The 27,812-nt window shown below is 40.0% G+C and overlaps 1 protein-coding gene across 1 annotated transcript in view; it reads left to right on the top strand.

Annotated features, from left to right (window-relative positions):
* The first annotated feature begins 1 nt into the window (after position 1).
* The window catches only part of SNAP47 (synaptosome associated protein 47), a 72,607-nt gene continuing 44,796 nt past the window's right edge, over positions 2-27,812 (top strand). Inside the window, exons 1-4 of the mRNA XM_043971105.1 lie at positions 2-218; positions 7,917-8,454; positions 12,071-12,561; positions 22,017-22,141. Coding sequence (XP_043827040.1) covers positions 7,961-8,454; positions 12,071-12,561; positions 22,017-22,141 — 1,110 coding nt within the window. The 5' untranslated portion in view covers positions 2-218; positions 7,917-7,960. The remainder of the gene's footprint in view (positions 219-7,916; positions 8,455-12,070; positions 12,562-22,016; positions 22,142-27,812) is intronic.

Here is a 27,812-nt window from a genome sequence, read left to right on the forward strand (position 1 = left end):
CCTTGCCGGCGGCGGTGTGCACTGGACCGGAAGGGCGCCTGGCGACTACAACAACAACAACAGGCAACCTCCCGGCTCCTTTGCGGACGATTCCGTCATCCGATGCGGCCCTGGACCGTATTTAACCCGCAACCCTCGCTGTCAGCGCAGACTACGAGACGTTTGACGGCATCCCTCGCTTCTGGCGTCTCTACCTTTTGTTTTCCATCCAATCGACGGTAAGTACGGGGCTCCCGGCTTCTCGCCCGGAGCTCTCTCCCGTTGCTATGGTGATGGACCTTTTTTTTTTTTTTTAACCTCTCTTAGAATGGATGGGGACTATTTTGCAGCCCCCAAGTTTCGAACTCGGAGGGTCCTTTCAGAGAAAACCGCTTCTCGCTTTCAGTGTAGTTTGGGAAACTGAGGTTCAGAAAGGAGACTGGGGCTTGCCTACTGTCACTCAGCGAGTACGAGTGGTGGGGGGAGTGAGGGAAAGAAAGGAGGGAGGTGGGGGGCAATAGAGGGAAGAAGGCGCACCCAACACCTGTCCCACCTTTCCTGTTATCCTTTTAGCTACCCCCAGCCCTTCCATCTACTCTTTTCTGTCTTTCCTCCATTCTCTTCTTCCTTTAAATCCACTGTAGAGAAATGAGGACCCGTATTGAGGGATTGGGAGGGGAAATAGGGGAAGGAATTGGGAGAAGGGGTTCCTGGAAGAAGGGAGGAGGGGAGATGGTGGCAGGCATTTGGGCAGTTTAGGTGTGTGGAAGGTAGCGGGGGAAGACTGGAAGGATGGAGTAGTAGGGGCCTTGAGTTAGGACACGTATTGGAGAATATGGGAGGTGGTAAAGGGTTATAGTGACTAAAGAGGCGTGAGGGGTCAGGGCAAGGAGGCAGATAAAAGATGGAGAATAAGGGAGAGGAATGGGGTAGGAGATAAACTGAGGAAGGACTCGGGGGAAATGGAGAGAGATCATCTCGTGAATGTAGAAAGTAGATATTTACGAAATGTCCCAACATATTGGGCTGTTTGAATATAGCAGCATTTTTCCTATCATGTTGGACTGGGATTCAGTGTGGGATTCTTTGTGTTGTGCCTAATGGAACTGTAATTAACTGTACAATATGTCAGACGAGTGAGGAAGATAGGAGAGGGAAAACACAAGCAATTGGCCCCCAGGTCTTTAGGCTTGGCATAGAACAGGTAAGTGCTTTCTCCTTGTGTAAGAGTAATGTGCTTCTGAGTAGGTGTAGCTTAGAGGTATTAAATAACTTACCCAAGGTCACTCACAAGCAGGTGTGAAGCATAATGCCAGGGATCACAGAACTCCAAGGAAACCTGGTATCCAGGTGAATGGAGAGCTTTTTATTGTAATTAAGGACACATTTCTGTTTCTGGTGCTTAGCACACTGCCTGGAACATAGTAAGTGCTTAATAAATGTTTATTGATAGATTGTTTGTGGTTGATTCATAGTCTAGCCACTAGCCTAGAGAAAGGTGAAATTAACCAGTTTTTCTTGGAAACTATTTTAGACTTAATAGGATCCTACATTTAGTGCTAAGAATGACCTTAGAAGTCACTGAATCCAACCCCCTTAAAGGTCATCTCCCCTACTCCTAAAAAGAGAAAAAGAATTTTCATTTACGTTTTTCCCCTTTAATTATAGATTTAATAATCAAATAGCATGAACATTTCACTATAGGAAAAAGAACAAAAGATTATCTGAAACACCATCAAATTCTGTTAAATAGTTTTTAAAGCATATTTTAAAATAACATAGTAACAATTGCCCTATTTATATCCCTTCCTTTCTCTAATTTTTTAAAAACAATATGACCCTTTTATGTTTCTATCTAGATCATGTATCAATTTGGAGCTTGTTGTGATATAGAAGATACTGGTTTATGTCTAATTTCTGCCAAATTGTTTTCCAAGTTTTCCTGTCGTTTTGATTGAATAATGCATGAGTCCTTAACCTAATAATAATTGATGTCCTTAGACTTATCACACAGTATGCTTGAATGTATCTGAGTCTTCTTTACTTAATCTGTTCCATTGATCAACTTTCAAATTTTTTTAGCCAGTGCCAAATAGTTTTGATAATTCCTGCTGTATAGTATAATTTACTATCTCATACTGCTAGGTTTCCTTCATTTTCACTTTTTTTCATCATCTCCCATCAAATACTTGAAGTTTTGTTCCGTTAGATGAATTTTGTTATTATTTTTTCTAGTTCTATAAAGTAACCTTTTAATAGTTTGGTAAGATTCTAACTCTTTGAATTAATTTAGGTTGCATCATCATTTTTATTGTATTGTCACAGTACAACTATCAACAATTAATATATCCAGTTGTTTCCTTCCTTTATTTCTGTAAATAGTGCTTTTAGTTGTATTCATGTAAGTCTTGAATGTTTCTTGGTAGATTAACTCCCAGATATTTTTCATATTTTTGTAGATATTTCAAATGTAATTTCCTCCCATTGGGTTTTATGAAGAGGCTAATGATTTTCATGGGTTTTATTTTGTATCCTGCTACTATTGTACTGAAGTAATTATTTCAATTAAGTAAAACTTATATTTAGTTAAGTTTCTAGAGTTTTTTAAGTAAACCATCCTATCACCTGAAAATAGCAACAGTTTTCTTTGTGCCTGTGCTTGTTTCCTCAATTTCTTTATCATGTTTTATTGTAATATTTAGCATTTCTAGCAAATAATAGTGGTGACAGTGTACATCCTTGTTTTAGCCTTGATCTTCTTGGGAAAACTTGTGTTTCTCCATTATCCCTTTTCTTTATAGACGAAGAAACGAGGCTCAGAGAGGTAAGGATACTTGTCCAAAGTCACACAGATAGTAAGTTTTTAGAGGGAAGATTTGAACCCAGATCCTTTGGCTCCAACTTTATTCTTTCTGCTGTGGCCCTATGGAAACACTATAAAAAATAGAAGGTTTACATTATAAGGTCAAAAATGAGACATACTTAAGGAAATGTGTGGGAGAAATATAAGAAGGTAGGGAAGGAGTAGGTGGTGCAGGTAATGGGGACAAACAAAACCCAACGAATAGTAGCCAGTTGCAAAGCATTTCAGCTGTTCTATTGAAAAAATACAAATTTGGTGGAAGAATTCAAATAAGGACGTGCCATCTTCCTCCAAGTTCTACTAGTAAGTAGTTATAAATCATGTTTTGGTTGTAAATGATTTGAAGGAACAAACTATATGTTTGGGCTAAAGCTGTCATTTGGTGCTTTACTGTGGTGGCCCTGGACTTTGAAAACAACTGCAGAGGATTTCTGAGTACTAGTTCTGGTAGCCCTGTCAGGCTGGAGAGGCTTTGAGTTTGACCTTGGAAGCTGGGTATCTTTTATGAGAGGGCTGCTCAAGCCAAATTCATAGCACCAGAAGGTGACTACTAGGGGGTGAAAAAATATGTATTTTTTGCCTTAGCAACTCATGAAGACAGTCTGAAATCACTTAGTTGTTGCTGTTTGCACTTCTTGAGGGAGTTATGCACATTTGCAAAGCAACAGATTTCTTGAAAGGTGGAAGAATATAGCATGTTGCTTGCTGTGTAGTCATTTTAGAAATTCTTGAATCGAAGACTGATTTCTTAATATTTTTCTCTTACCTGGGAGGCACAAGTATGATGCATATGGGTGTCATATAAATTACATTACATTACAAATAAAAGACCACATTGTCACTTTTCCTCATTAAAATGATTTCCTTTAATTATAACCAGCTGTATAGCATGTGAGTCTTCCCTAGTTGTCTTGTTCTTCTTTCTCTTCCGTAACCTACCTCCACATTCTTCACCTCTTCTTCTTCTGAGTCACTGGACAGGAACTTGAAGTCCCTTCTCTAGTTTGAAGTAGGTGCCATTTTGCTGTTCTTCTTCATTAATTCTCCCATTAGGTGGCACAATGCAGGGGAAAGAGCCCTGAATTGGGAGTTTAGAGCTACTGACAGATTGTATTGGTGTGGAAAAGTATTTTACCCTTTTGGTTTCAGTTTGTTCATTTGAGAAGGAAAGAGTTCCACTAAAGCCTCCCAAAGTCCCTTTCCACCAATAAGAGTCTTCAATTCCCAGATCTCTCTGAACTTGGTTATCCTTGGAAAATTTGTGTTGCTCCTTATACCAGTGAAGATCTGAAGGGCTAAGTTCAAGGAAGTATAGTGGGTTAGATAATTGAGGCAACATGCAAAAAAAAAACCAACCTTGTTTTTTGTTAAGATTTTCAAGTAGCTTTTTTTTTTTCAAGTAACTTTAAAAAAAACCTCCTTCTTTATGTTGGAACAGATCAATGAAACTTGTTTTCCTTACATTTGCCCCATCCATTTCATCTTTTTAGGCTTTGGTTTGGCCTTTTTGATTTTTACAGGAAAGGTATTGCATACATTTTGGTGGTAGTATTATTACAAATAGTCTATTGCTTTTCTTCTTTGGTGTTTTATATTCTTCCGCTGTTTATTCTTCTCATATCCAAAAAAATTGAGAAATGTTTCAGTGGCTCTTTTCTCCTCATGCCTCTTCCCTGCCCTGCCCTTCTTTTCTTCCCTTTCTTTCCCTTCTCTACCCTGCTCTTCCCTTTTCTTTTCTTCTTTTTTTTTTTTTTGGTGGGGCAGTGAGGGTTAAGTGACTTGTCCAGGGTCACACAGCTAGTAAGTATCAACTGTCTGAGGCCGGATTTGAACTCAGGTCCTCCTGAACCCAGGGCTGGTGTTTTATCCACTGTGCTACCTAGCTGCCCCCTTGCCCTTCCCTTAGAATACAGTCTTTAAAACTAAGCATAGGCAGAATGGACAAATCCTTTCTGGAAAGAAGATTTAGGTATGCCCAATCAATAGGAATCACCTTTCCTCTTCAGTTTTCACACAGTGCCTTGCACAGAGTGTGTCCTCAGTCAATTGGGATTAGTAGTGGTTGTTGATGACCAATTTCCCAGCCATACTCAATGGAAAAAAGATGACTCAGCAAACATTTCTGAAATAAAGACATAATAAAGTCAAGCAGTTTCTCGAAATAACTTATTCTGATATGCTTATTATGGCTTGAAGCTATTCTTGGGTTCTTGAAGGCTGTGCTAGTGGAGGGTAAGCTGACGCAGGTTCTACCAAATTGGAAAGCTTTGGTTCCAGTCCCAGCAATAGACTGTCTTCTGTCTAAGAACCAACCTAGCTAAACAGAGAGAGTCTAGCAGGGAACCAGGAAACAAACAAAAACATGTTCCTCAGGACTTTGTTGGGTGGTGAAAAAGGAAATAGACTGCTAAGAATCACTGTTTTTAGAACATCTATAAACAGTGATTTGTAGGGATTCTAAAAGTGAGATTTTTGCCCAATGGCCAAGGCATTAACAAGCTTGAGTCACATCAATATGATAAAATTGCTATAGACAAAACCAGAAGATCGAACAGAAGTTATAGCTCAATGTTTAACTTGGTCTCCTTATCTTTTAAGTTTATTTGATTCATTTATTTTTTTAAGAGGAAAGGATTTTGTCTTAGAAATGTGATTGATCCAGGGGGCAGTTTTCTTTTTCTTTCTTTCTTTTTTTTTTGGGGGGGGGAGGTGAGGCAGTTGGGGTTAAGTGACTTGCCCAGGGTCACACAGCTAGTAAGTGTTAAGTGTCTGAAGCCGGATTTGAACTCAGGTCCTCCTGAATCCAGGGCCAGTGCTCTATCCACTGAGCTACCTAGCTGCCCCTCCAGGGGGCAATTTTCAAACAATATTGCCATTGTTGGGGCTTTCTGGTGGCTTTAAGGCCTTATTTACAGCTTTCTAGGCTTCTAGGTCTTAAAAGAAACCAAGTGTAGGCCCGTCACACTTGGAGGATGTCCCAAGACTCAGAGGCACCACATGCTTCCCTGCTCACCTGATGTTTTCCTTTAAGGAGATGAGGGTTGTCTTGTGATGGGACAGAGGTAAAGACGATGCATCAGCAGCTTTCAGTGCTCCAGAGGAGCATTTGCAGAAAGACACCACTGGGAAAATAATTGTCACAGAGACTTCACATAGTTCTCTGTCCTCACCTCTCCTATGTACTTAGTACACATTGTTTTACATGATGGTTTTTTGTAAATGTGTCATTTCTCCTTTCTAGTCCTTAAGTTATTGGAGACAGTGGCACACTGGAAAGAATAGTGAACATAGGCAGAAGGGAAAGGAGGTAGAAGTCTGGCTCTGCTACTTTTACACCATGTACGAACTCAGAAAAGTCACTTAACCCTTCTGAGTCTTTGCGTTGACTCATCTCTGAAATGAGGTGGTTGAACATGTGTGACATCTAAGGTCCCTTCCACCTCTGGGTCTGTGTTCTTATGAAACCAGGGACCTTGTATCCATTGTGGCCATTCAGTGAATATTTATTGAATTGAAGTGAACCTATACTGCACATTACAGTCGTATGCCTTGTACTATCTACGGTCTTGTTTTATTTTCTGGTTGATTCACGGGTGTAAATTGTTGTTATCAAACCAGAGCCTCGGCTCTTTAAGCAGGGTCTGGATTCTTTCCTTTTGATTTCCTACATTGCACAGCATAGTTCTGGCCATGTGAGTTAGGTACCTAAGAAAGGTAGTTGAAAGGATTCACCATCGTTAAATACTTAATGGCATCCTACTATGCCCAACTGTTAGAATTCAGTTCAACTGAACACTTTTTTGGAGGGCCTCTTGGGAAAAGGGATTTGTGTTATGTCCTGGGGATTCAGAGATGAAAATTAAACAGTCCTTTTCCTGCAAGGAGTTGACAGTTTCCCAGGAGAACACAGCATGTATGGAGACTGGTAAATAGATACTAGGTAACTTGAAGAAGAACACCAGCCTTTGGTGGGGAGGGCTGGGGGGACTTGGCAGGTTTCGTGTAGGAGCTATAAAATAAAAATGTTTATTTAAAAAAAAAAGAAAAAGAAAAATGTTTGGGAGGGGTACAATTTATTAAGGGCTTTGGAACTCATATTTAAATTGAAATGTATCCCCATGTACCCCCATAGCCTGTTTGTCTATAGAGATCTGATTATTTTTGCTTCTTGTTATGAATAAAGAATAGATGTACGTCTGTTCTTTCCATCTTGGAACAGAAGACACTTAAGACAAGTAAGTTGTAATGTAGTGATTTTTAGAACATTACTTAAAGTGGAGGATGAAAGATTGGGATGGATTCCCAAAGGCAGAAAATCTACTTCTGTGGATCCTTTCAGCTAAGAAATAGTACATAAAGTGTTAAGAATGTGTCACTGTTCTTTCAGTATTAAAGCAGTGATATAAATATCTTCCATTAATTTCTTGGCATTTTCTGTTGAGTTACTTGGGGGTGTGTATATATATGTATATATTAATTTAATTTAATTTTTTATATCTATTTTAAAAATAAGTTTTCATTGATGTCTTTTTTTATATCACCATACTTCCCTTCAGTATCCCTTTTCCTTGCAGCAAGCTATTCTACATAATAAATAGTATTTTTGAAGTTAAAAAAAAAAGAAAAAGAAGAGGAAGAAAATCAGCATAATTGAACCAAATTTTAAAAATATGTGCAATGTACAACACTTGTGAACCTCTCATCTCTTTATAATTTCCTAGCATTTACTTTTATTTTTTTTTTGGTGGTTCTTTGTATTTACATTGTTGTAGTCACTGTATTGTTTTCTGGACTTACTTCACTTTGCATCAGTTTTTCCATGATCCTTCCATGCTTCTTTGTATTTATCATCTACATCACTTCTTACAGCATAGTAGTATCCCATTACATTCATGTACCACAGTTTTTTTAGTTATTCCCCAGTTATTGCCCAATTGATGGGCATCTACTTTGATTCCAGTTTTGGTCTATCAGAAAAAGTGTTGGTACAAATATTTTTATGTATGGTGGGGATTTTCTTATCAAAGGGGGAATACTTCTTGTTGACTTGTTTTTTTCCTGTTCCTATTTCAAGGTAAAAATTTGGATCCTTTTGTGCCTAGTAGGCCCAGCAAGCTGATGAACAGAGACATCTGCATCCACACATGGCCATGTTCTTATTATTTGGAACCTGAGAAACGATGGATTCCTGGCAAGCTTTCATTGACTTCTGTTTTGCTAAAATTTTTGGCGGATAAGAATGGAGAACAACTAGTCAGCTTCCCCCTTTCAAGCATTAATGAGATTAAAAAAGAATCATCTCATTTCATCTTCAGCTCTATCACTATTCTGGAGAAGGACCATAGCAAGCACTGGTTCGGTTCCTTCCAGCCCAGCCGGAATGTGGTCTTCAACATCATTGAGCATTTCTGGAGGGAGTTGCTGCTGTCTCACCCGGGAGCTCAGGCATCTTCTCCCCAGATGACCAAGGGTAAAGAGTTGACAGGCCTAATGGCTTGTTCCCAGAAACGGTTAGAAGATACAGCAAAAGTCCTTCACCATCAGGGTGAGCAGTTTGATAACATCATGAAAGGACTGGACAAGATTGAATCAGATATGGATGTAGCCGACAGGTATAGTACATGACTTCGGAACTAATGTGACATTAACTACATCGTAATCTCATGTGAAAGGGATGATAACCCAATCGTTTCCTCATCCTTAAACTTCTTGCCCTGGGAATATTTATTTCAGTATTTAAATTCCTGGTAGGCAGAAAAGAGTTCTGTTACTTCTTGTGTCTGTGGTGTATGTAAAGCAGGCTTAATAGAATCAACGTGCCACAAACGGGCACATAAATTGTGACTTTAAGTTGGGAAGATTGATCCCATGCAAATTTAGATAACAGAATGCTGCAGGACAGAGATGCCATTTACTGCATAGTTCTTTGTCTTTTAGCTGTGTTCTAAGCTATATATTTGCTAACATTGTGGTTTCATGCTGGCCAAATATATTGCCAATAAAGTTTGTACTTAGTTTGGTGAGCATTCTCACTGATCAAGTGCTTTAATATTACAGACTTCAGCTCTTCCCTTTCTTGTGTCTACATATACTTTAATTCCAGAATGTTTCATATAATTTAAAGTTATTTAATAAAATGTATTATATATTATAATAATATATTAATATAATTTGATTCCAGCATTTTTCCTATGATACATTAAGATAAATATTTACACTCAACTTGGGTGTTTCGACATATATCCATTCTGAGGTTTGTTCTTTGGCTTTGCTGCTTATTCTTTTTGTTGTTGTTTGTTTGTTTGTGGGGCAATGGGGGTTAAGTGACTTGCCCAAGGCCACACAGCTAGTAAGTATCAAGTGTCTGAGGCTGGATTTGAACTCAGGTCCTCCTGAATCCAAGGCTGGTGCTTTATCCACTGTGCCATCTAGCTGCCCCCTTTGCTGTTTGTTCTTGGCAACAGTATTTGATCTGCCAGAATTACTAGGATAACATCACCATTGAATTGTTGATGAGCAGAATTCTTTGGATAGTAGCATCCATCTATATCTCATGAGTTAAAGTGTCATCCTTTTCCAGAAGATTTTTCACCAAGGAAAGTAGCATTACCCCTAATTCCCTGGTAAGGACTTCTCTTAGTACAGAAGACAAGGAGTTCCTACTTGTTCTGCATCTTCAGTACAGTGGTGATGAGCTGTAGTTAGCCCTATCGTAGGAGCACTTCCCAAGATTTCTAAACTGTTCATCTTGTAGGAAGTCAGGAGTTTGCACATCAAACTGTGGATGGGCAGCATCCAGAGCTCTAGCAGCCAATTCCACATTCTCCATTCTTTGATTAGTTGTAAAGAAGGTCAAAATGATATTACTGGTACTGTGGTACATTGTTTCTCCTCCATTCCTTCCAGCCAGATCTAGGTCACATTCCTGCCAGAGATCCAGATGCCTTCTAATTGCAATAGACAGGGAATTTCTCCAAAAGAAAAGAACAGATTTGCCTTCTAAGGTCTTACGATTTTTTACAGCCAGATTTTTAAAACACTGTTGGAAATTGATTTTAAATGAGGCCACTTTTTGTTTGCCTCTGGAAGCAATGCTTTCCAGAGAATGGAATCAGCATGTTTTAATGAAACTCTGTTCCTGACCCCCCCCAGCCTGGGTACCCCACCTGGGTACCCTCTACCTAAAGGCGTCCTGAGGCCTGGTACAGAGGAGTAAAGTGAGGACTGAGAAGGGCTGTTGGATTTAGCAGTTGAGTTCCTTGGTTAACTTTGAAGAGAGTAGTTGTCAGTGAAGAGATGGGGTCCAAAGCTTATGAATAGACAGGGAAATGGGGAAATGGAGCTAACGAAGTGGAAATAACTTTCCTATGATTTTGACTGAGTCAGAAAACAATGAAGGATGATAACTTGAGGTGTCACAGGGCCAAGTGGAGGATTGGACATGTTTGTAGACAACAGGGAAGGAAGCAATGACAGTGCCCAAGGAGAAATGGAAGATGAGAGGAAGAAAGGAAATGATATTCAGACAAGCTCCTAAAGGAGACCTCAGGCTATGTATGTGGAGCATTAGTGGAGATTTGGGTCTTGACAAAGAGTAGGCTCCCTTTCCATCAGACTGGAGCAAGGGATGAGAGAATGTGGGATGATGATGAAAAGGGGTTGTTGGGGTATAAAGCAGGATAGAAGTGAGCGTGTGAGCCCTGCTTTCCCCATGGAGTAGGGAGTGAGGCTGTTTCCTAAGAGGGAGGGAAGAAGAGGTGGTTTGTGAGGCTTGAGTAGAAAGGAGGTTTGGAATGGCTGCTGTGGGGAAGCAGTGCGATAGTTAATCAAGGAAAACACAAACGTTGCTGTGTAGCAGCGATGACCCAGTTGAGTTGAGATAACCAGTAGGAGTAGTGTGCGACTTTGTCTGGAAACATTTGTTAGTTTGTGAGGAGAGGAGAAGGTGAATGGTGGGATGATCCCAAATCATCTTTATGATGAAAGAATAGATGGCATGAGTATTACAGTTAAAGAAAGCAAATCTTGATGCCTTGTGTTCAGTGTTTTTATTTTAATATCATCCTTAAATTTGATTTTTAGAACAAACACTGAGGTAGGACAGGTGGCATTTGTACTTGTTTTATATGTGAAGAAACTAGGTTCAATGACTTGCCCAAGGTTGCAGTGCTATTAAGAGACAAATCTAAGACTGGATTCTAAGTCGGCTTGCTTTCATTCCATTAGTTAGTTCACTGCTTGTTGTTATTTATTTGTTATTTATTTCTTGTGGGGCAGTGGGGGTTAAGTGACTTGTCCAGGGTCACACAGTTAGCAAGTGTCAAGTGTCTGAGGCCAGATTTGAACTCAGGTCCTCCTGAATCCAAGTCCGGTGCTTTATCCACTGCGCCACCTAGCTGCCCCATTGTTATTTTTCAAAAAAGAAATATTTCCTACTGGGTCTTAATTTTCTCTAAATAAAGGCTTTGGACTAATTGTTCTCTAAGGACCCTTAATCTGATATTATGTTTCCAAGTCACAATTTATTTTAGTTGGTAGAATTTTCTGTACTCATTGACATTTAATTGGGGGGCAGCTAGGTGGCGCAGTGGATAGAGCACTGGCCCTGGATTCAGGAGGACCTGAGTTCAAATCCAGCCTCAGACACCTAACACTTACTAGCTGTGTGACCCTGGGCAAGTCACTTAACCCCAATCGCCCTGCAAAAATAAATAAATAAATAAATAAACAAACAAACAAACAAATAAATAAATAAAATAAAGATGATGTACACATTTGAAAAAAAAAAAAGAAAGAAATTTAATTGCAATGTTTCACTTCCACTAAAAGTTCTTCATATGTGTTTACCAATTGCTTTCCATACAGAAGTCCATGAGCTAGGCAACTCACATATATATGTGTGTGTATATATGTGTGTGTATGTGTGTGTGTGTGTGTGTATATATATCTATATCTATATTTAGAGGCTCAGGGAAGAGATTTTCTCATCATCCATAGCTGATAAATAATGGGCTGGATTAGAAATTCTCCTGACTCCAAGACCTTTGCTCTTTCTAGTCTATACCACACTTACTTCAAGTGTTGAACCAAAAATCTCTCTGTGTTTTCTTGTACATTTGGCTTCTTTCAGTTTCTTCTAAGTTAGAATTTCCTGTAAGAACACATTCTTGAAACATTTGTCTATATTTTATTAAACATGGTTTTTGTTGTTGTTGCTTTTCTCTTCAGATTGCTCACAGAACTCGAATCTCCTTCTTGGTGGCCCTTTAGTACCAAACTCTGGAAAAGTCCATCTGAAACAAAACCCAAGGAAAGCACTTCAGTATCCAGTTCTGAGGCATTTGGAAAATCAGGGGTGATAATAAAAGTCCCAGCAATTATTTCACAAAGCACCGAGTTGCATGCTAAACCAGGAAAACTTACTGTCTTGGTTTCTGGCTTGGAAATCAGTGACTCTAATTCTCAACTTTTGCACAGATTTGAAAGGGAAGATGTAGATGACATTAAAGTTCATACCCCTTATGAGATCAGCATACGCCAGAGATTTATTGGTAAGCCAGACACAGCCTATCGACTATTGTCAGCAAAGATGCCACAGATTATCCAAATTTTAGAAGTGCAATTCAGCAAGAAAATCGAGTTTTTAGAAGATGCAATGGTGTTCCAAAGCACAAGAGACTCACCACCAGCAGAGAAGGGAGGTGCCATCTGGCGTGCAGGTAAGTGACAGGCACAGAATACCTTCATCCTGTTGGAAAGTGATGGTAGAAACTATCCTGCTTCTTCTGAATGAGTCACCCTTGGAAATGATGTCCTCACTTGGTGGGGATTCTTTAAAAGGCCTGTGATTACACTGGTTTGATCTTTCCTCCCACTGTGGCAGATCCCCCCCTCTCCATGCCTACAAGGGTTTCATAAATTGCTGTGGATCTTTTTAAAAGTCTCTAGGAGGCCAGCCTTGTTAGTGACACTCTCTACCCTTTCTGGGCTTGCCTTTTAAAGGGGAGAAGCAACCCCCAGGCCTACACTCATTTCTTTCCATCTCAACAGCACTTGCTACAGCTAGAGCTTGTTTGGTCTTTTAGAACCTAGGTCCTCTTTGTACTGCGATGAACTTTTCAGAATATGTTTATGTGTCATGTTTTCTAGACCCTGGGATCTATGAATTTTACATTTTTTGTGGCTTTATTGTGTATAGAGAACAATTTAAGGGTTTTTTGGGGGGGTTGTTTTAAAATAAGTTTTTATTGATGGCCTTTGTTTTTTTACATACAATGATTTTCTCCTATATCTCTACCTCTCCTCTTCCATATAACAGTTGTCTTTTTAAGAACAAAAAAGAGAGGCAGCTAGGTAGCACAGTGGGTAGAGCACTGGCCCTGAAGTCAGGAGGACCTGAGTTCAAATCCGGCCTCAGACACTTGACACTTACTAGCTGTGTGACCTTGGACAAGTCACTTAACCCCAATTGCCTCCCCCCTCCCTCCAAAAAAAAGAACATTAAAAACAAGAGAAAGAAGAGGGAAAAGCCAGGTTAGCTGATCAGTCAATGTATTTGAAGTTTGAAAATGTGTAATGTACCACACTGCACAATTTAATTTTGAAAGTATTTAAATAGCTTTTGGTGTCTTGGGATGAAGGTATTGATTACATACTGTTGTAAAAGTTTTTGTTTTTCTTTATGTTATATGCATTTTGTAGGTTTAATTCTAGAACCAAAATTTTGTTAAAATCTTATCCTGAATTAGCAGAAAAATCTCATTTTTATGCTTTGTTTGATTTCTTGAGATCTCTTCCAGGTTATAAAGTTTTTGGTTATCGTGTCATTGCATTTGATATTGCAGTTTACCTAATCTTTCTTTTAGATGCTCTGCCATTTGGTGTAAATTTTTTTTTTTTGGCGGGGCAATGAGGGTTAAGTGACTTCCCCAGGGTCACGCAGCTAGTAAATGTCAAGTGTTTGAGGCTGGATTTGAACTCAGGTCCTCCTGAATCCAGGGCCAGTGCTCTATCCACTGCGCCACCTAGCTGTTCCCCATTTGGTGTAAATATATTTAATAATTTTTTTATTATCTTTGTTTCCTAATCATGATGAGTACATTTCCTGCCTTTCTCAGATTTACTTGAAGCATAATAGATTTTATTTCATCTCCTGATTTTCATTTTATATCTCTGTTCTTAAAAATGTTTCTTATGTGCAGCAAATTTGAGGGCTTTGTTTACCCATTCTCTTTTCCTTTAATCCATCCATATCTAGGGCTATTATAGTTAAGTTTGTGATTTTTTTCCACTAAATATACATATATTTGTATGTGTCTATGTGTATGCATGTGTACATACTGATATGAGGTACATTGGGGGTGTCTGTGTGTGACACAACACATATATGTATGTATATATGTATGCCACATATGTGTGTACATATTCCTTACCTTTTTTTTTAGAGCAGCAGTTAATCCCTGTGCTTTGTTTTGCTTTCACTAATGTGATCAAGGTCTATCTTCTCCCCCAATTCCTCTTTTCACCCATTACCCTGTCCAATCCTAAATCCTTGAATTTACTTTTATTTTTATTCTTGTAGTCTCTTTTGTCTTCACATTCTCCCTTTCTCTACCTCCTTTACCCTCCTCTACAATAAAAAGTGCCTACTCCTCTTTTTCCCTCTACCCATCCACTATTCTATTTCAGTGATATTTATTGGTCAGGCTTACACTTGCTTCCTTTCCAAGAAGTTTTGTTTTCACTGAACCTCATTTCTGTTTCCTTTCCCCTTCCAGCACACTCTAGAATCTATTCCCGGTAATGTTAATTCTTGATGGAGACCTGTGGGAGGTTGCCAGAGGTTGACCTCAAAGGGGCTGGTAGAGAGAATGATGAGGGGAAGTCTCCCTGAGACACTTTGGCGGGGGGCAGATTTTTCCCCCGATTACATGTTAAAAGCAATTTTTAACATTCATTTTTAAAAAATTTTGTGTTCCAACTTGGGGCACCCTTAAAGGTAACTCCAAAAAGCTTTCACAATCAAAGCTTTTTGTTATTTTCATTTTCTCTTCCCTGACTGCTGATTTTGTTGCATTTTGGAGGTGCTTCTCATTTTTCAAGGTGGTAGAACTGTGTCCTAGATTACTTAGCACAGCACTGTCTTCCCAAGATTCCTAGCTAGTCCTTAAAAAGAGGGTGGGACAACAGATGAAGAGAGGGGAAGAAGGATATTCTAGCAGTAGAACAGTGTGAGCCCTTGTGCAGAGATGAAAACATGCAGGGTGTGTTCAGGGAGTCTGTGGCCTGGAATGATAAGGCTAGAAAGGTCGGTTGGCATCTGGTTATGGATGGCCTTGAATTCCTGGCAATGACTGACTTTTGCTAGGTAGACAGTAGGGAGGGTTGCAGATTTTTTGAGTGGACCGACATGACTATAGCTCCACACAATGAAGATTAGTCTGGTAGTCATATCAGAGACTGCTAAGAGCAGGAAATCCTGACTTGTCCCACCAGTTAAGGCAGATCAGTGTTAGACCGATGCTACCAGGAATAGAGAGGGAGGGGGGGATTGGTGTCAGAGATATGCAGAGGTGGAGTTCACAGGACGTGGTAACCATTTGGCTGTGAGAGGATGGAAAGAGTCCACGGGCACACATAAAGGTTTCATGCTTGGGAGACTGAACAAATGCTGGAGCCCTTTGCCAAAAATGTCCAAAGGAGCAGGTTGAAGGAAGATTGGAATCTCCGTTGTTGACATGTGACGGCATTGTGTAGGCAGTCTCCGCCATGGCTTGAGAGCTTGTGAGAGAGGTCGGGAATGGGTAGCCCTCACGTCCCTGACTCCTTTGCTTAGGAGCACGACATAGCTACCATTCCTTCTACCTTGTTTTTCTCTTGGTGTGGGAACAGTAATAGCATCGTAGGAAAAGAGCAGGAAGAAAAGTTGACGGTAGGAGTTTCAGGCAGTAAAGGATGTCAATAAAAGTTTAATGAGGGCTCATCACATTAGTCTAAGGAAAGGCGACCTTTGCATACATGGCTAAAATGGGTTATTTTTCCCATGGACAGTAAGTAACAAGCATTTGTTAAGCACCTACGGTGTGTTAGGCACTAGGAATACAAGGACAAAGAGTGAAACAATCTAGACTCATGAAGCGTGTTCTAATTGGGAAAACGAGTTCATATATTAGTATCTCAGAATAAATACCAAACAGCACAAGGTCGTTTGAGAGGGAGAGGACTAGCATTTGAGGAGACCAGGAAAGGTTTCCCACGGCAGGTGGTGCTTGAGTTGGGTCCTGAAGGAAGGCAGGTCAGTTTCTAATGTCACAATTTCTAATTGATGAGGTAAAACACTTGGAGGCCATGATGAGACCCAATGAATGTAACCCTCCCTCCCTGTGTGTGGCCAAAGTGCAGTGAAGAAGTAGGCCGTGAGCTTGTAGGAGGCTGAAGAATTGTTGTTAGGGATTTAGAGGGAACATCAACGTGCATGGAATCCCTTAGTATAAAAGCAGGGGTTGACTAGGAGAGGAAGACCGTGATCTAGGTGCTGAACTCCTTGAGAAAGGAGGGAGAATGACCCGGGGGCCTGGATACACCCCTCACTGTGACTTGGTTTGGGTGGAAGATTTGGATTGTGTGGCTACCAGGAGGAGAGGCTGCCGAGTATGCCTGGAAGTGGCTGGGGGAGGGTGGGGTGTGGGGAGTGCTGGTCTTCTCCCTTGCCTCAATCAGATGCTCCTGGCTGGCCGGGTCTGGGGTTGGTCCTGTCTGCTGCAGCTGTGCTTGGGGGTGGCTGGGGGAGGGACATCATGAAGAAGACCCGATTATAGGTTGTCCAGATTGTGAGGGAGATGATCAGTGTTCAGGCCAGCATGTTCCCTGAAAGCCTCGGTTAAGCAGCAAGGATGAAGAGCCGCTGCACATTGGCCTCGTCAGCAAGTTACTTATGATTTGCTTAGTCAGATAGGGTACTCACTGAGCCGAGTACCCCCTTCGACAATTAAGCTAGATTAGAACCTCTCCTCATCTACCCAACCTGTGCAGCCTGCCTCTCTGCAATACAAGGCAGGGTTACTGACTGCCAAATGAGTGATGCAGATGGGAAGTGCTCTGGGAGGCATTGGATAGAGTACTGGACGTGGAATCAGGAAGACCTGAGTTGGAAACCAGTGTCAGACACTTGCCCAGTCTGATCCTGGGCAAATCACTTAACCTCTCTCAGCCTCAGTTTCCTCATCTGTAAAATGGGGATGATCGTAGGCCCTTCCTCTCAGACTTGTGAAAATCAGATGAAACGACATATGTAAAGAAGACTATTGCCACATATAAATGCTGGCTCATCAAGTAATTGAAAAGCATTTATTAAGTATATACTATGTTCTGGATACTGTGCTGGGTGCTGGGGGTACAAAGATCAAAATCAAATAGGCTCTGCCTTCAGGGAACTTGCCTGGGGAAGAAAAGGTGATCATGGCCTGGAATAAGGTGTGAGGAAGTGTCTTAGAAGACACTTAGAAGGCACTAAGTGCCTGACTGGGGCACTTAGGGGCTGAATGGGGTGTGCCCTTGGAAGTGGGTAGCATGTGAACCGGTCTTTTCTCCACTTGACTTGAATGATGGCCCTAGAACCTCAGTGACTGGAGGACTGACTCCAGACCCAGGAGGCCTTGGGCTCCGGGCCTGCCTCTGACACCCACTCCCTTTGTGACCTGAGGCAGACCTGCCTAGGACTTCCATCTCTCAGTGATGCTTGTGTTAGAGAAGGAATTTCCTCATACCTACCCTGTTATTGAAGGTGTCGAGGTTAAATTGGGGGCTCTTTGAAAACTGACTCAACATCAGATTGCGTATTTGTGTCCTATGAATGTATTTTCCCATTTGTTGTTCTTTGGTCGTTTTGGTCGTGCCTGACTCATCATGACCCCATTTGGGGTTTTCTTGGCAGACATACCGGAGAGGTTTGCCATTTCCTCCTCTGGCTCATTTTACAGATGAAGAAACTGAGGCAAACAGGGTGAAGTCACTTGCCCAGGGTCAAACTAACTTTAGGACTTCTGACACATCCAGACAAATTGGTTTTTGAGTTTGTGGAGGACTTAACATGATAAGATCATATAAATCCTGCTATCAGACCTCATTTCTCTGTGTTGTATTTTATTATGAAATGAGACAGTGTATGCTAGGCCCTCTGCAAACTTGAGGCACTCACAGCCCCCACCGTCGTTATTATTGGTTGCCCTTGAGTCAGCGAGTTAAGGATGATGCAGCTCTTCCTCCACCTGTATTTATACTGTTCCAGTGTGGAAACTCTAATAAAATGGAACTGGTGGAAATCATGAGTCTTATGACATCTCAGAAACATTGAACCTTCATTAGTCTCTTTCTTGGGTACAAGTTGTGGCCACAAGGTGGCAGTCTGATCACAGTGAACACACACTTACTGGGCAGGAGCTGGTTCTACAAAGTTTCAGAAAGTCTTTTTCTTGCCTCTTTTTGTATCCCTATTCCTTGACTGAAACAATGCCTGGCGCATAGGAGGTTTTTAATACATGTTTATTAGCTGACAGACTCCAGCAGACTGAGTGGATCCCATTTGGTGAACTTCAGGACAGGCATGGAAAGGAGGCAGTAATCTGTAGCCTCGGAAGCAGCTTCTGAATTGATGAGACCAGACACTCATCTGTGTAAAGTCGTTTTTTTCCTGTAAATGGAGCTCATTAAAGGATCCATTATTTTATAATTCCAACCTGGAAATAGAAATAGACAAAACCTGTCAGTTAACTGCTTTGAGAGCAGTTGTATTCCAGTGTTATCTAACAACCTGATAGCATTCCCTCTTGAAATATACAGCTTTTCACTTAGAAAATTATTTCTCATTTCCATTATAAAGCATAACTTTTATACTATGACATCAGTATTATAAAAATGAAGAATTTTGGACAACTTTTATAAACCGATGAAGAATGAAATGAGTAGAACCAGAACAATTTCTATAACAACAACACTACAAAACTTGGGAGTTGTAAGAACCATGATCAAGATAGTGACTAGGGGGCAGCTAGGTGGTGCAGTGGATAGAGCACCAGCCCTGGATTCAGGAGGACCTGAGTTCAAATTTAGCCTCAAACACTTGACACTAGCCGTGTGACCCTGGGCAAGTCGCTTAACCCTCATTGCCCCCCCTCTTTTCCCCCCCAAAAAGGTAGTGACCATTCGTGATTTAGGACTGATGATGAAGCTCTATGACAGGTTTAGAGTGCCAAATGAGAATATATTTTTCTGTATAGTCATTGAGAGAATTAATTTTGCTTGACTGTATTAATTAGAATAAATTTGTTTTTCTTTTTCAGTGGGGTAGGGGTAGAAGGGAGAGAAAATAGATTTCTGTTCTTTTTCTTTTTAATGGAGAAGTGGGGGGTGTTACAAATGTGAAATGCTGTGTGTACTTTGAGATGAGGTCACTGTATTATTAGTTTTACTTAACTGTTTTACTTTGTTACAAGAGCCCTCTCATGAAATGGGAGTAATCTGTAAATGTTTGTAATGTAAAAACAAAACATAGCAGTAAAATTTAGGGGAAAAAAAGGAAAAAAACATAATGAGAAGAGTAGAAAGCCTTAGGAGATAGGAAAATAAGATTGTAAATTGCTGGGGGGTTTTCATCACTTTCTTCCGATCTCAGTAAAGAAATATTGAGGTCAGCTTTGTGTAAATAGCACAGTGATTCATTTTAAACCATGTTTCCAGTTATTATTGCTGCTACTTATGCAAAACATACATGCCACACATGTTGTGACCCTAACAAGACTGGGGTTTTTTGGTAGCCTTTCTCATTGTGTCTATTTGTATGGCTGTACTATAGAGGAATACACAAAAACTATAGATGATACACATAGGGCTTTTATTGATCCCTGATTTCATCCTTGTGTGGAAACTCTTTTCACTGATGCAGGTTGTGGCTTTTTTTTTTCATCTTAATGCCTCTGGCTGTGGTTGAAATCAATTTCAGCCACCTGGTAGCCGACCTTTATGGGGATGTGCTCTCTGGTGAGTGCCTGGGCTTCCACCCAGCCATATGGGCACACTCACCTGCTCAGCTGCAAGCAGAATAGTAAAGTGGAGCTATGAAAAATGAAGGCTCATACATGTCAGTTGCATTGGGTGTATGAGATATATAATATATGGAGTAAAATGGCATTTTTTGGAAAGCCCAGGGAATGGGGAATTCTATTGATTGATTATTTTGATTAAATGAACACATAATATAGAAATCAGAAGTGGCTTTCAAATTTCCAAGCAATTATTGAATCAAGTTATTGAATCCCACGATATCGAATGGAATCTAGAATCATTAGTGTGGAGGGCACTTGAGGATACAAGCATCAGCTGTCATTGAGTTCTCTAGGTAGAATCAAGATGGGAGATTGGGCCATTACAGTTTACTTAACACCAGGGCAGGCAAGGAAGGTTTTCAAAAGGAGATGGAATTTGAGTTTTGTTTTAAGGAACAAGTTTTTGAGCAGGTGGAGAGAAGGGGAAAGGGCACTTTAGGTGGGTGGAGGAGCCGAGAGAAAGTACAGACCTGGGAAAGCTCAGGTGAGCTGGTGACGCCAGCAGGCTCCCTTGGCTATAGGGGAGCTGGTGTGGAGGGGAGTGGTGGGGAAGTTTAAAATGCTGGATGAAGGAGTTCACATGTTCAAGTAGACAGTAGGGAAGTTTGATCAGGTGGTGATTCTTAGGATTTGCTCCTGTCCTGTCAGTTGTGACAGGCATATCTTAAGTCTTATTGCAATAAATAATTAGAAAACTCTTTCATCCATCTTGATTTTTGCTGTTTCCGTCCTCTAACTTTATTGTTAGAGTTTTAGTACATGACCTTCTTTAGTGTGCCAGAGAACAGATCATTTTCATGGAATAATCCACTGAACAGTTAGCCTGTTGACAGTGAGGTTCCTCTCCTCATTTTTGCCCAGAGATTTTCGGGGAATCGCAGCTTTCAGGAATTACTCTTAAAGAAGAGAAAGAGGTTGTTTGGGGACATATGTGCATAGAAAGAAATGCCTGTTCCATCATTCTTTGCTTAAGTTAACTGATGCATCTCATTGCTGACCGATTTGGTTCCTGCTCTTCAGGCAGAAGGCTAGCTTCTGCCTCTAGCCTTATTTACTTTGCAGTCCTGATGATGTCTTTAACAGCTGTTCCCATTATGCTGCATTACTTCTAGCTGTAATGGAAGGCAGTGGCAGCCTGCTTTGAGCAGTTGAACCTTTACCTTGACCACTTGTGGGATGTTTGGAAGGGTCCTGATAAACATGGTTAGTGCTAAGTGTGAGGTGATATGGATTATAAATAAAAGGCAAATATTGACCTTTAATCGAAGCTCTTATCTAGGACAAGAGCTAGCAGCCATTTCGATAGGAGGCAACTCTTTAAATAAGGGACAGGTGGCCTGCTGCTTCCGAGCCCAATCTGTGCTGCCACATTGATTAGCACTGTTTGTCATTCTACTTGCCCTTTTGTTCTTAGGTTAGATTATGGGATTCCCAGGTGCTCTGTAAACCACGGTGGTTAATAGGCAGTGCTGAGGCAGTGGAAAACACCTAGATTCTGAAACTGAGCAAATGCTTGACTACGGGAGAGCCCTCTGACTCACCTACCACCTAAGTGAGCCTCATAAATTTTGGCTTGGCTTGGCTTGGCCTAATGCTGCAATTTCCTGTATTCTCTGAAATTGTTGCCTTTGGTGGAATAACTTTGAATGATGCTGTAGTTCCTAGTAATGTAACTAATGTAAATTTCATCAGGTCTCTGGTTTTCTTACATTTTCTATTTCTAGATTTTTTTTAGATCTTAAGAGAAATTTACCACCTATTTTGAAAAAGCCTTTTCTCCTTTATAAAAAAGAAAAAAAAAGAAAAAAAAAACATACAGAAAGAGAACCTGGGATTGAATCTTGTATTTCCTGGTATTATCTGTGTGCTCTTGAGCAAATTTCTTAATCTTTTTCTGGACTCAGTTTCTTTAACAGAAAAATGAGGGGGTTGAATCTCTACTCTCTCCTCCAGCTTATAGCCTATGAATTAGGCCCTTAAATTTGTTGTTTGGTTCTGACTAGTCTAGCATGCCTGCTTTCTTAACATTTCCAGAAGATGTCAGTGTATGATTGTATTTGAATTTTTCATTCCAGCATCTGGGCTAATAGAAAGCGTGGTGCACCACCCTGGACCTTCCCTCAAAAGTGGAGAAAGCAGTCAGATGCAGTTACAAATGAATGAGCAGGTTTCTGAGGAAGAAGCTCAAGAATTAAGACAGGTAATATAAAATTCCAAAATGGTAGTTGAAATATTGACAACATTTTTCTCATACTTGCTATTCATTTTTTCCCCTTCTTCCTAAATAACTTCGTGTGCTTTTCTCCCCTTTAAAAGGAAAACACTTTGTAAGTTCATTATGATATTTCTCTATGGAGAGAAGGCAGACTATGGGTCTTACTCAAATTCCCTAAAAGTGAGCATCACTGTGTTCTTATCCAGGGCTTTTACTCTTAAGGACCCTAGGGACTTTTGAACAGTCAACAAACATTTATTAAGCACCTATTATATGCCACTTTTTAATTTTTAAAAGTTTTGTATTGAATGTAGAAATTACAAATCTTTGATTAAAAATGTCGTCACACCAAAAAAAAAAGTTTAAATTTGGGGGCAGCTAGGTGGTGCAGTGAATAAAGCAGTGGCCCTGGATTCAGGAGGACCTGAGTTCAAATCCAGTCTCAGACACTTGACACTTACTAGCTGTGTGACCCTGGGCAAATCACTTAACCCTCATTGCCCCGCAAAACAACGCCCTCCCCAAAAGTTTAAAAGTATCATCACAGAACTCTGTATAACAAGATGTACCCACATATACACACACACATCCATATGGGCTTCCAACACAAGGTATATAAGTGTATTGTGCATGCAGGGTGTTCATATGTGTACATGTGTATACATGCACATACATATCTGTATATACACATGCACACACATACACACATCCATGTAGAATTCTTTCCCAAGTTTCTGTTGCCACCATTCTTAAGGTTTTATGGTGCTGGTGTTTTTCTTACACAGTTTCAGTGTTTGTTTTTAATAATGCTGATCACATTGTGTTTCCTGAGCTCTTTGGGACTCGGGTCTGTCTTTTTTCATTAAAAAAGAAAAGCGTTCATCATTGCAAAGAAATCTTGTAAAGGTGTCACTGCCCTCTTCTCTCCTGGTCCTTGTTGTGCCTGCTCAGTCTTGGTGATGACAGCACACAAAAATACTGCTCTCTATTCTCCAACTGCTGTGTTCCACTAGTGCATTTAATCACTTCCTTTGATATGCTCATTGAGGCCAAAACAAACTTTCCATAGCAATTGTTTGCTTTGGGGTTTACTGGGAACTTTAGAAGTACTGTAAATGCAAACTTACTAAATGTTATTCTGGACCATTCTTTCTGGGGCTTATGAAAGCCCTTAGGTTACAGGCTGCTGGGATTTGAGTATCTCTTTCCCCCCCATTTATCTCAGATGAAAACATTTGTAGTTAAGACATACTATTCTGGGTCTAGTGGTTACATTTAGACTGAACTGGGAGCTAGGACTTTCTTGATTGAAAAGGTAAAGATATCTCACCTGTAAGATATGATTTTTAATGTTATCACTTAATATTTTAATAAATACCTACTCCATGTGAGGCACTTTGCTAGGTTGTGGGAGTCTAGAGATGGAAAATCTTCTTCCTCAAGCAGTTTATAATCTCAGAGAGTAATAAAATAAGTACACAAAGAAGTATGATACAAAATGAAATGTAATGGACAAAGGAGCAATCTAGAAAGATTGTTCTAGGAACAGTTGAAAGGGAGAGATCCTTTTCAACTTGGGAACTCAGAAAAGACTTCATAGAGGAGGTGGCATTTGAGTTAGGGTTGTAAGGAATGAGATTTCTCCAGGGAGTGATGAGGAAGGGCTTGCCAAGCATGGGAGTGCAGCTCACACAAATGTGGACCTAGGGAAGTGCAAGATGAAATCAGCACACGCTTGAGTGTCCAATTTGGCTAGCGATTGAGAGCTGCTAGGTTTTTGGAGTAATTTGCTTAACCCATTTCAAAGGGGAAGAAAAACTAGAACAGTAAAGACAGTGCAAAGAGGGAGAGGGAGGGACAAAAAGAAACATTTATTAATTACCTACTATATTTCAGGCTCTGTGCTAAGTGCTTTTACAAATATTACCTCATTTGAAGCAGAGGATGAAAATACCTCTGTGATGTTTAAAATCTATATTGTGTGATCACCTTAAATTAGAAGCTTTAGCACCAGTCTTTGGGCATCAGACATTTATTAAAGCATTGAGGTATTCACATGGAGTTCAGAAAGTTAAGAAAAGGCCTCTCTAGCCTAGAGTCCCAGCCTGGTTGGGTTCTTCCTCAATTCCTCTGCCAGGAGCCTGCTTCAATCATGAACTCTCTAGCAAACTGATTGTGGAAGCTTTTTATAGGTCTGGAACAGAGGCAGTCCTTACACACTGCTTCAAGCCGATTGGTTGGTGTCATCCAGATCCATTGGTTTTGAAGATGTTCTCAAGTTGAGTTCACCGTCTAGCTTCTGAGAACAATACCTTCTTAAGGGCTAGCCAGGTGTGATTACAATCCAGTTAACTTGAAGTAGGCTAATCAGCAGTCAATCACTCTCACTTGATTCAATCAATCTAGATTAATCTCCAGGTGGGTCTTTGAGTATCTGCTAAATCCCATTATTTCATCACACCTCTCAAAACCTCAACTCAGTGAAAGATGCGGATAGGAATGACCAGGTAATGGGGGAGAATGAAGATAAAATAGTTAATAGATTTGCAGTGAGATGACACAGCATGAAAAATAAATCTGTTTCCAAAACATTTTAAAGAGTTCCTTTTTTCTGGAAGATGGGGATATAGAACCCAGGTATCTAAGAGCAGATGGTTTAAATAGGCAGGAGAAAAAGCTTTAATGTCACCCAGGATGCCAATGTAATATCTCCATAGTCCAGCTAACTAGGTAGCTAGTACCTACATAGGAGGTAACTAGTAACATCTTCTGAATAAGAGTCAAACAATTAAAGCAAAAATGAGAAGAATAAGAGCAGAAAGAAGGACTCATGCTGTGTAGTGTACAGTAGTCACAAATCCTGGCTTTCCTGCCCAGGGTGTAAGGCACTGGCACCATGCAGGTCTCTAGGGAGGACAGTGGTCCTAATGGAGACTGGGGTGATTCCCTGTGGGCTTAAATGTGAGTCTTTCCTCTCTCCTTTGCCAGATACTTTGTTTTAAAGCCTTGTGAACCTACATGCTTGTAAGGGAAGTTGGTGACTACCCTTAGAAAAATGCTGGATATTCACATTCCCAGGCTGCTCTGGGTAGGGCTAGTGATCCATGTAAGTGAAAGTTGTTCTCATACCTGAACTCCTTCTTTCAGGAGAAAGTTTCCAACTGAAGAATTACTTGCATATTTATATAAATGTAACCAACAGTAGACAGTTATTGTTATTATGATTCAGAGTAGGGAATGCTTATTGACCTAGCCATGAAGAATTAAGAGCATTTAGATAAATGCAAAAGAGACAGAAATAAAGGAACTCTCCTGCTTCATTATCTTCCGTGATTTTTTTTAGAAATGATACATTTTCTGTAAAGAAAAACAAATTTTAAAAAGATGGAATCCTTGATTTATATTTAGGAAAGGATGTTTTGCAGGAGAGTATAACAGTAGCTTTAAAGTAAGCGTGAAAGCTCCATTTCTAGGGGAAACAGAAGGAAATCTTGCTGCACTCAGCTGTAGCTCTGGTTGCAGACGGTATTCAACTTAGTATATTGTAGCTAGAAGTCTTCGTGGTCTTAAATTGCAATTGGGAGTTTAAGTGAAAGGATTTGCCATGATTTCACCAGGGGACATTCATGGTAAGTGTAGTATTTTGTGGTTATCTGGGCCAGCTTCCAGGAACTGTGCTCTATAGGTATGCAGCAGCTCGCTGAGTTCCTGTGGTCTCTGTCTGAGCCTCTGTCTACTGGATAACGATGGCTGTCGTAATGTCACTGGGTGTGGGAAGGGCTAGGACGGCATTAGCTGAAGGGCTGTGGTTAAGGAGGCTAGGAGAGGAATTTTATTCACTAGATTTGGTTTGGCAGAATCACTTCAATAGTTTCTAATGTCTGATATGTTAACATTGTCTGTTAGAGCTATGGCCCTTTTGTTTATTATCCATTTTGTCATGGTGACCAGGTCTTGAGATGCAAAACTTTTCCCTCTTTGGGTTCCTCAGGATGACTTTTTGTTTTATATAATATATATATATATGTATTTTTAAAATCCTCAATTTCTTTGTCTCTTCTTATGATGGTATTTTAATGTTCATCTCCTTTTAGCTGGGTTGGAATTAGATGGAAAAATACTGCTGGAGTAAGGTAATGGTTTTGTTGAGGACTGATTTGATTGTGTGGGTTAGGAAAACTCATAGAAATTAGTGATAGCAAAACCTTTTAGTTTAGCCATTGTCAATTGGCACTTGTCCAAGCTCTTAGAGAAATCTAGCAATAAGGCTGAAAGGAATTTAATAACTTTGGCCTTTTCCTAGTAACTTTTTTGCTAGGGTTATTTTAGACATTTGTGATAGAGAGGGATATGAAATGGCATATTCTAATGTGTGGGTGGGCCAGTAGGACATTACGTGGGCTGGTGGGTTTTGCTTTTTAAACCTCTTTGTTTTACTGTATTAGGATATTTGGTAAACATAAAATATGATTGATCTGTACAGTACCAATGCAGCTGGTTGAAGCAGTCAGCTCAGTTGAATATATATTTATCTCAATGGAGAAAAATATCTCAACCTGGGTGATGTGTACCAAAAGCTGTTTGGCTCAAACATTCATATAGACATAGATAGGCATTGTAAATGAGAAAAAACAAACCATGCCCACTTATCTCCAAAGAAATTACAAAATGATGTTCCCTTGCTTAGCAAAGCCAAGTGAAGCATTTTGAAATATGTTGATTATTACTTAATGAAATATGTGATTTCTAACAGTTACATTAATTCTTTCAGAAATATAAGTGCAAGGAAGCTAGAGAAGCGATTTGGCCTGGTTACCTTGCATTTGGGTGGTAATAACTTCCATTTCTCTAGCAGTTTAAAGTTGACAGAACACTTAATTTCCTTAAGGTGAATAGTATAGATTTGATTACCCTCATATTGACGATGGGAAAACTGACTTAAAATTTACTCTTTACTCTTTATCATGCCACTACTCCCACCACCAGCACCACCACTGTCACCAGCATTCTCCTCTTCCTCTTCATCACACTTGGAGTGAGGATATGCAGTGAGTTACAGAAGGACTTAGCTCTTAATACTTTTGTTCATTTACAAAAGCAGTTATTTTAGCCACCTGTCTAGTAACATCAAGTATAAAAGAATAATAGCAGTGTAGGTAATTGTCCCAGAACTCTTCCTAGCTGAACCCCATTGAAAAATATGAGCAAAATGAGATAGTGATGATAATAATAATACCTATTATTGATAATAGTACTTTACAATTTACAAAGTACTCCTCTCACGACAATCTGATGAGGCAAGTGTTAGAATATTACCATTTTACAGATGAAGAAACTGAGGCCCAGAGAAGGTGACTTGTGCCTAGTCTTTCTGTTTCCAAGTCCTGTGTTCTCTGTGCTATACTACCCTGCCTCCCTTAAACCGTTCTTTTTTTCTCCCATAAACCATTCTTAATACTTAAGAATCCATTTAGAAAAAAACTCACAAAGGAGTTTCTGTGACATTCAGAAACTGAAATGTAATTAACCATCCTTTGTATTATTGACATGTCTGTTTGATCTGAAAATGACACCAAGTTAAAAGGAATAGTTAACACATCGGATGTTATGGTCCAGAAAAATCTGGATAAATTTAAACATTGGGTCAAATCTAACA

The sequence above is a fragment of the Dromiciops gliroides genome, chromosome 1, assembly GCF_019393635.1.
Source record: "Dromiciops gliroides isolate mDroGli1 chromosome 1, mDroGli1.pri, whole genome shotgun sequence".
NCBI classification, from domain to species: Eukaryota; Metazoa; Chordata; class Mammalia; order Microbiotheria; family Microbiotheriidae; genus Dromiciops; species Dromiciops gliroides.